This window comes from Sylvia atricapilla, chromosome 15, assembly GCF_009819655.1.
Source record: "Sylvia atricapilla isolate bSylAtr1 chromosome 15, bSylAtr1.pri, whole genome shotgun sequence".
NCBI classification, from domain to species: Eukaryota; Metazoa; Chordata; class Aves; order Passeriformes; family Sylviidae; genus Sylvia; species Sylvia atricapilla.
Window position 1 is genome coordinate 8,800,933 of NC_089154.1, and position 7,417 is coordinate 8,808,349.

General features: G+C 56.1%; 1 protein-coding gene across 1 annotated transcript; it reads right to left on the reverse strand.

The window, feature by feature from the left end:
• Positions 1-2,385: 2,385 nt before the first annotated feature.
• Positions 2,386-5,996, reverse strand: PRR35 (proline rich 35). Its single transcript, XM_066330404.1, has 2 exons — positions 4,341-5,996; positions 2,386-3,316 (listed from the first exon to the last, which is right to left on the reverse strand). The coding sequence occupies exons 1-2, from the start codon at positions 5,960-5,962 to the stop codon at positions 2,386-2,388; spliced, it is 2,553 nt and encodes an 850-aa protein (XP_066186501.1). The 5' UTR covers positions 5,963-5,996.
• Positions 5,997-7,417: the final 1,421 nt, after the last annotated feature.

Below are 7,417 nucleotides of genomic sequence, written 5' to 3' on the forward strand. Positions count from 1 at the left end.
ATCTTTTAAAAAATATGGGATGATGCTTGGAACTGGGAAGAGATGTGGTTTCCAGGTAGGCAGAGACACCTACATTACTTGTTGTTCCTCAGAGCAGGTAAAGGCAGAGTGGGCAGGGAAGGATGCAATGGGAAAATAGGACTCCAACTGCCTGGCTGTGCCTGTGAGTTTCCTCCTGTGACTGGAGTCAAGGTCCAGGCATGGAAGAAGAGATGGTGAGGGGGGAGAGTAGGGAGCCCTGAGATATGGGAAGAGAGAGGTGCTGGCAGGGGAGTATGAGCTGCCAGGGCAGTTAGGGAGCTGGGAAGAGGAGGTGACAGCAGGGCATGGGGTGACAGAAGGGCACAGGATGGCAGAAGAGGCTGGAGCGAGACAGGAGGCTGTTGGAGGAGGGTGACATGAGCAAGGTACTTGATGTGGAGAATCTGCTGCGCTGATGGTGTTCTGGCATCCAGAGATGACAGCACAATTCACACCCAGAAAGGTTGGGCAATGCCACTTCCCTGGGCTCTGGGACTGAGGAACTTCCACCCAGGTTCTGGGGTCTGTTCTGGTGGAGTCTTCCCACCTTCCCTTGTGGGACCAAGGCCATGCTGGGAAGCAGCAGGACATGGCCCATCAGGAAGATCTGAAGCTGGCTCCAAAGGGCTACACTGCTGAGCTGAGCATCTCTCCTTCTGAATGTCCCCTTCCCTCCCACCCCACACTCTCAGAGAGAACAGGCCAATAACCCCACAGGGCCCTGTGCCCTAAGCAAATTCTTGCAATGAGAAAGAAACCCCTTTGGTGATGTGGAAGCTTTGTCTAGAGAGCAATCAGGTGAGAAGAGCCTTCATATTGTCTGGGTCCATCAAAGCCACCGGGAGTCCCAGGTCCCACATGGGGCCTTGCCTTCTTCAGCTACCACAGTGGAATTGTCCTCTTTGGGCCCAGAGTGTGTAAAGCTCCTGGGATGTGCTGTCTATATCCCTTGTTTGTGGCTTTGTCACTGTCTTCTTTGTCTTGCCTTCCTGGCCGCCAGCCCAGCGCTTCCCATTTCAAGAAATAAGCCACCAAGCTGATGAAGGCCCTGGGTGCTAACAGAACACCCCACCATGTCCTGAATACAAAGTGTGGATGGGAGAGGAAATGCTGTTCCAGGAAAGCACAACAGGGAGGGACTCCAAGAGTTCCTGGCCCAAGCATGAGGGCATCTTGAGCCAGAACAGATGTTTCTCAGAAGGGTGGTGGGGACAGAGATGTGTGACTGCCCTGCAGTGGGTCCCAGTCTGCCCAAAGAATCAGGAGCCCCAATGAACACAGGGAGGATGTGGTCTTTAGGGAAGGCCAGTGCTGGTCCCATAAGCACCTGCCTGGGTGGTTTGATCTCCAGTGCTCTGGCTCAGGGGTGGTGGCTCCACATTATTCCAGCTTGGGACAGGCCAAGTTTGTCCCTTCACAGTTGTTTTGGGGTTTGTGTCCCTTGAGCTCTGTGGTTCACAGCAGCATCCTCTCACCCATTTTGTGTCCCATGGGCCAGCATTTGGGGGATTAGGACTAGTGGGCAGGAGCTCCTGGGAGCTGAACTCTGCAGGATCAGGGCCTTGGTGAGGAACATGCATCACGTCTGCATGGGGAGAGAGAGAGGGAAGGTCCTTTCTGTGTGAATGCAAAAGGAGGACTAGGACACTGGATGGCCAGTGAACTGGCAGGAACAAATCCCCATAGCCCAGTATTCCATACACATGGCAAATGGCCCAGGCAAGAGAGCTCAGGACCCAGGCTTGGAGCTGGCAAGGTGGCTCCTGTGTTGCACTTGTCATTGTACTGGCAGGATGTTCTTGTCTCCACAGTGCAGAAAACTCTTGGCCTCTGGGTCAACCCAGCTGGGCATCTGTGACCCTCCAGCCTCTGTGGGAAAAAGCCACTGTGTCTTTGCTGTGTACAAGGTGACAGCCATGGTCTGTTTGAGCACAACCTGGGCCAAGGCTTGGCCCTCTGTAGTCCGTGTCCTGTCCACAGATTATGGGAACTGGTTTGCAAATGTCCCTGAGTGTCCCTGATGAGAGGACTGGGTGAGCCTTTTGAGGAAAGCTTGGTGCTTTTAGCAGTTTTCTCTTGGTGCCTGCTGAGGTGACTCCCCTTTCGAAGGGAGTTCCAGGACTGGGGTGCTGAGGCTGGGAGCATGCAGAGCCCAGCAGCACTGTCCATGATTGATTGGGGAGCATAGGGACTGGGTTTTTACACCTGGTGGATTCAGCTGGGGGAGCTGCTGGAACCCCTCCCAACATGGTCCCAGCCAGCATATGGTGGAGCTTTCAAAGAGGAGGAGTGAAGAGGTGGGACACTGGGAAGGTGAAGCATGAGGTGGTCAGTGAGATCCGGGAGCTTTTGAGCAAGGCGGATTTAGGGGTCAGCATGCAGAGGGCTGTGGACACACACGGCATCGGTGTCGCTGGGCAGGCTGCAGGACAGGGAGCGCTGCACGGCCCGGCAGCCCAGGGGCCCATCCTCGGCGCTGGCTGGGAGCTGTGGGCCCTGCGTGCTGCTGGACCTGCCGTCGGAGCAGAGCAGGACGCTGGAGTCCGCCTCGCACTTGGTGGTCCGGCTGTAGTAGGGCTCCATGACGTGGCGCAGCTCCAGGGGCACGGCCAGGGGCAGCACCTCCGCCTTGATGACGGCGCCCAGAGGGGCCTCGGAGGAGGCTGCCCGCAGGCTCTCGGAGCGGCTCATCTTGATCAGCAGGTCGATGGTTTTGTTCTCAGCCTCCAGCAGGCAGTCGGGCAGCCCCTCCCCATCTCCAGCCTCCCCGCTGGCTGGACATTTGCTGGGGGGCCCTTGGTCTTTGCTGTGAAGCTTCTCACTTCCCAGGCTCACGTTGCAGGGCTCCTTCTTGGCCTGCTGGACCTTCTCCAGACCTTCCGAGGATCTCTTCACCGACAGGTCCAGAGGCCCTTCATGGGGTTTGGTGGCTTTCTCCAGTGCCTGGTGGATGTGGTAGAGCTCCCTTCGGATTTTGACCAGCTGGTCCCTCAGCTCTTTTTGCCCGGGGGTGTCCTCCTTTGCCAGATCTGACAGTTTCTTCTCCACCTCTTGGTACTCCTCCAAGGTTTTGGACAGGTCCCCGATAAGAACAGTTGTGGCCTCAGAGCCTGTCATGGCTGAAGTCTCTTGGGGTCTGCTCTGCTTGCAGAGGCCATGGTCCAGGGCACCACCCACAGAGGGAAGGACTTCGGTGTCACTGCCCCTCTCTGGTTCCTCAGGCTGGCCTGTGAGGACATCCGAGTGCCAGTGGTCCAGGGCCGTGGAGATGTGGCCAGGGTTGGCCCTTGAACCACTGCAGAGAAGAAATGCATACAATCAGTAAGGAAAAACACAGGAAAATCCTCACACTTATGTCCAGGGCCAGCATTACCAGATTTAGCCAGGTTTCCTCCACTGGCTGCTGCCAACGTGGGACACTTCCAGGAAGTGCTTTGGTCAGAGCAGGCAGAGCCTGGCTGGACCTGCTCCTGGCACTGTTCTCTGAGAGGAGGATAGACCCTGACACACACTATTTCATGGCACTGACAAAGGGAGAGGCCAGTCTAGGGAGATGGTGCTGATCCCACCTCATCTAGCCAAGCCTGGATTCCCCCTCTTCTTGGAACACTGGAGAATGCTGATGAAAATGACCATCCCACAGTCCTGAAGGCTCAATTGCAGGGAATCTGTCCAGCCAGCCTGGCAGCATGGAAAGGGCAGGTGGAGATAGAAAACCACAGAGGATCTTCTCCAGAGAAAGCTCCTCTGGGTGTCAAAGCAGTGGGTTTACTGTGACATTTTTCTTGGAGCCACAGCTGGACTTGCACAACCAGGGGAGGAACTCAAATTCTGTTTAAAGGAGCTGTGCACATTTCTAGCCCCAGGTAAAAGGAAATGTTTGGGAATGTGACCCTCCTTCTGGGCTTTGAAACCAGAAGGTGAATCAAAGGAATGCAAATGTGTATGTTTAAAAATAGACAACGATTGTTCCAGCAAACCTGGGATATCTGGGGACATGAGAGGTGCTTTCCTGGCACCTGAGGAGCACAGATCCACCCCACACAGACACCACATCACCTCTGGCTCCGTACAGATCAGGGGAAGGCAAGGGACAGCAAGCCTGACATAGCCCAGGTGCATTTGGGGACTTCTGAGGCCCTGGAGGGCAGGGAGCTCTGCTTGGGTGGGCACTGGTGTGGACCACCAGCCTGAAAAGTGCTGAGCTCCCTGGGGCTCATCCCATGGATTAGTGGAGGGAACAGAGAAACAACGGGATATGGAGATAAACAATGTCAACTTAAAGTGAAAAAGGGGCAGAGAGATCTCAAGTACCTTACCTGCTCTGGTAGCTGAGCTTCCCAGGCATCATCCTTTCAGGTCCTATCAAATCCAACCCACTGGCAGGGAACTTCCTCTTCAACGGGTTTCCTGGAGGGCTGCTGGTCTCCAGACAGGTCACCACTGGCAACTCTGTCTTCCTGACATTGCTGTGAGTGAAAGCACCATCCTTCATCCCCATCACAGTTTGGTAGATGTCAGTGGCTGACTTCTTGCGTAGGTTGCTGAGGCCCAAAGCTGGGTTGCTGTCCTTCTCCTGGGACAACCATTTCTCCTCTTCTTCCTGCCCCAGCATAGCAGAGTGGCCGAGCTCGGAGCCTGGCTCCTCTCGGACACCTTTGGACCAAGGAAAACCCGTCTTCAGCACGGGAACTTTCAGCAGCCCGGGTTTGTTTGGCTCACTGGGAGGTTTGGTTTGGGGTGGCGTGGGCATGACTGAGCCCACCAGCTGCTGGGGGTCTGGCTTGCTGGAGGACAGCTTGCTCTCCATGGAGCCGAAGGTGTGCTCGAAGAGCAGGGGGTAGTAGAAGCGGGGCAGGAAGGCTGAGCGCTCGGGGCTCTGCAGAGGCTGGAAGTGGGAGGCATGGGGGTGCATCAGCTGGGCTGTGGAGGCCAGGAAGGGCAGCTGAGCCAAGTGAGGGTGTGTTGTCGTGCTGTTAGCCATGGTGGGGCTCAGGTAGGAGAAGAGACTGGGGTTCAAAGGGTAGTTAATACCCAGCAGTGAGAGGTTCAGGCCCTGAGGTTCATGGTAGTCACTGTAGGCTGGAGGGGGGTAGCATGGGATGATGTTGCTGTCAGTACAAGGTGGGGAGACCTCAGGTGTGTTCCTCCTTTGCCCATTTGCCACCAGTTTCCACTGCTCCATCAAGATCCCACCGCTGGCCAGGCATTTCTTTGGCACTTTGCAATGCTTTGGCTTTGCATCTAGGTCAGGGGAGGCCATTTCCCTGCTCTTCATGACATGGTTCTTGAGGGAGAAGACATCTGTGATGATGAAGTCGGGCTCCATCTCCTTGCAAGGCTTGTTGTCCCTCTTGTTCTTGAAACCGAAGACCAAAGTGTTCACTTCTGGTTCAGCTGGGTCACCTTGACAACCTGCCTCTTCGTTTCTCTCTTTCTTCTCCCCCGCATCCATCTCCCTCAGCAGGCCGGCAACATCCTCCTCCTCCTCCTGGAACTGGCCGCCTTCCTCCCCAGCCCCTTCAGCAGGCAGGATCTCCACCCCTGTCATCGGCTTCTCCTGGTGGCCGTCCCTGGTGGGGCCGTGCCTGGCCCGGGCGGAGCCCCCCGGGGTGGCCGAGGTGTCACAGGTGTCCTGCTCATCGCGCCGCCCGCGCAGGCGGGCGCTCTCCGTGTGCAGCAGCCGCAGCTCCGGGTGCAGCAGGTTCCCCTTCTTGTAGGGCCAATCAGACTCGATGAGGAGGGACAGGGAGTTCTTGCACAGGCTGTACTTCATGTGGTTGTAGAGGTGGGACTTCTCCATGCAGGTGAAGGGACACTGGAAGCATTTGTAGTTGTAGGGTTTGCCCCACGGCCTCGGGATGTAGTGAGGCTTCTTTGGCTTCCTCTCCTTGTGCTTGTAGACTGAGGTCAGCTTGCAGCCCCCGTCGTCCTTGGACATGGTGGAGGCTGCCTGGAGATGGCTCCTGGTGGGAATGGAGGGACACGGCAGGTGAATCTTCCCACGCCTCTCTGGGAAGCACAGTGTGCCCTGGAAGAGGGACAGCATGGAGGTGGTGAGCTGTGCCTGCAGCTCCCAGGGAGATGGCTCTTCTCTCTGGGCACCTCCTGGCCTCAGAGAGTGGGGCCCCAGAGAGTGGAGTTTCTGGAACCACAGTATGGAGCTCCCAGGTTTGAGGTTTAAACCCAGGCCAGTGATGGAATTTTTGCTCAAACCCTGCAGGTATGCCTGTATACACTGATCCCATTATTGACCCTCTTCTATCAAACCATCCCAGAGGACAAGGAAAACAAACACTATTAAAGGCGTTGGAGCTAAACCACCTTCAACTGACATTGAGGTGTCCAGGTGACCTGCCTGGCCAGCCAGAGCCTCTCTGGGACAGCCTCAGCCCAGCTCAGGGACCATTTCCCTGCTGAGGGCAGGGGATAAAAAAGAAAAGATTCAGCAGCCCAAATACCACGCTGGGCATGGACTCATTTGGCCTTGCTCATTTGGACTCATTTTGGGGTATGGCAGTGCCAGAGCCAACCAAGGTGTTCCAAAGCCCTGGCACCAAAACTGCTGCAGAGCTTAGCTAAATCTGATACCTGCAACCCTGCATGTGCATGTGTGATCGAGGTGCAAAGAGGGCAGTGGGATGGATGGACTGGATGGGAGAGGCTGCAGACTGACTGCCTGTGACCTGGTGTTACTGCTGGAAAAGCAGCCCAGCCTCCACAGCTCCTGGGACTGACACTGTCCTGTGACAGAACAGACATAATCTGGCATGGAAAACCAACCCAGCCTAAACTACACCTCTCCCACTTCCAGGTGATGCCAAGATCAAAATGTCCAGGCAAAAATCTCCTGCAGGATTCTGACACTGGGCTGCCCCCTCTGTGCTTCCCACCACAAGCTCCCTGGGGGCAGCAGTGTCATGCCTGTCCTACAGCCTGGCCCCCACCAGGACTGAGATGGGAAGGGGGCACAGCCCCCCCACTCGTCATATCACAGAGGAGCCAGACCTGCACAGGCACCACAGTCATGAAACTGGGTTCCTTCACAGATGGCCAAGCAGTCACAGGGCACCCAACACTGATGCAAATGCCACCCCTCCGGACACTGCTTTGCTCTGGAGAGACTTGCTAGCTTCTCCTGGGAAGAGCAGTGAATTTGAGGGCTCATTCTGTGTGTCTGGGGCTCATTTTTCAGGGCCCAAACCCTTCCCCCATGTATCAGGTCTCAGGGCAGAGCTCTGCCCCAGAGACCCTGCAGCCAGGCTGGTATGGGAATGCAGAAAGGAGAAGGCCAGAAGCAGCTCCAGATTGGCACCAATGTGGCAGCTGGAGCCATTTGGGGAAAAATCTGCTCGCTGGCTTCTGGGAAGAAGGAGACAAGATTTGGAGGATTGGA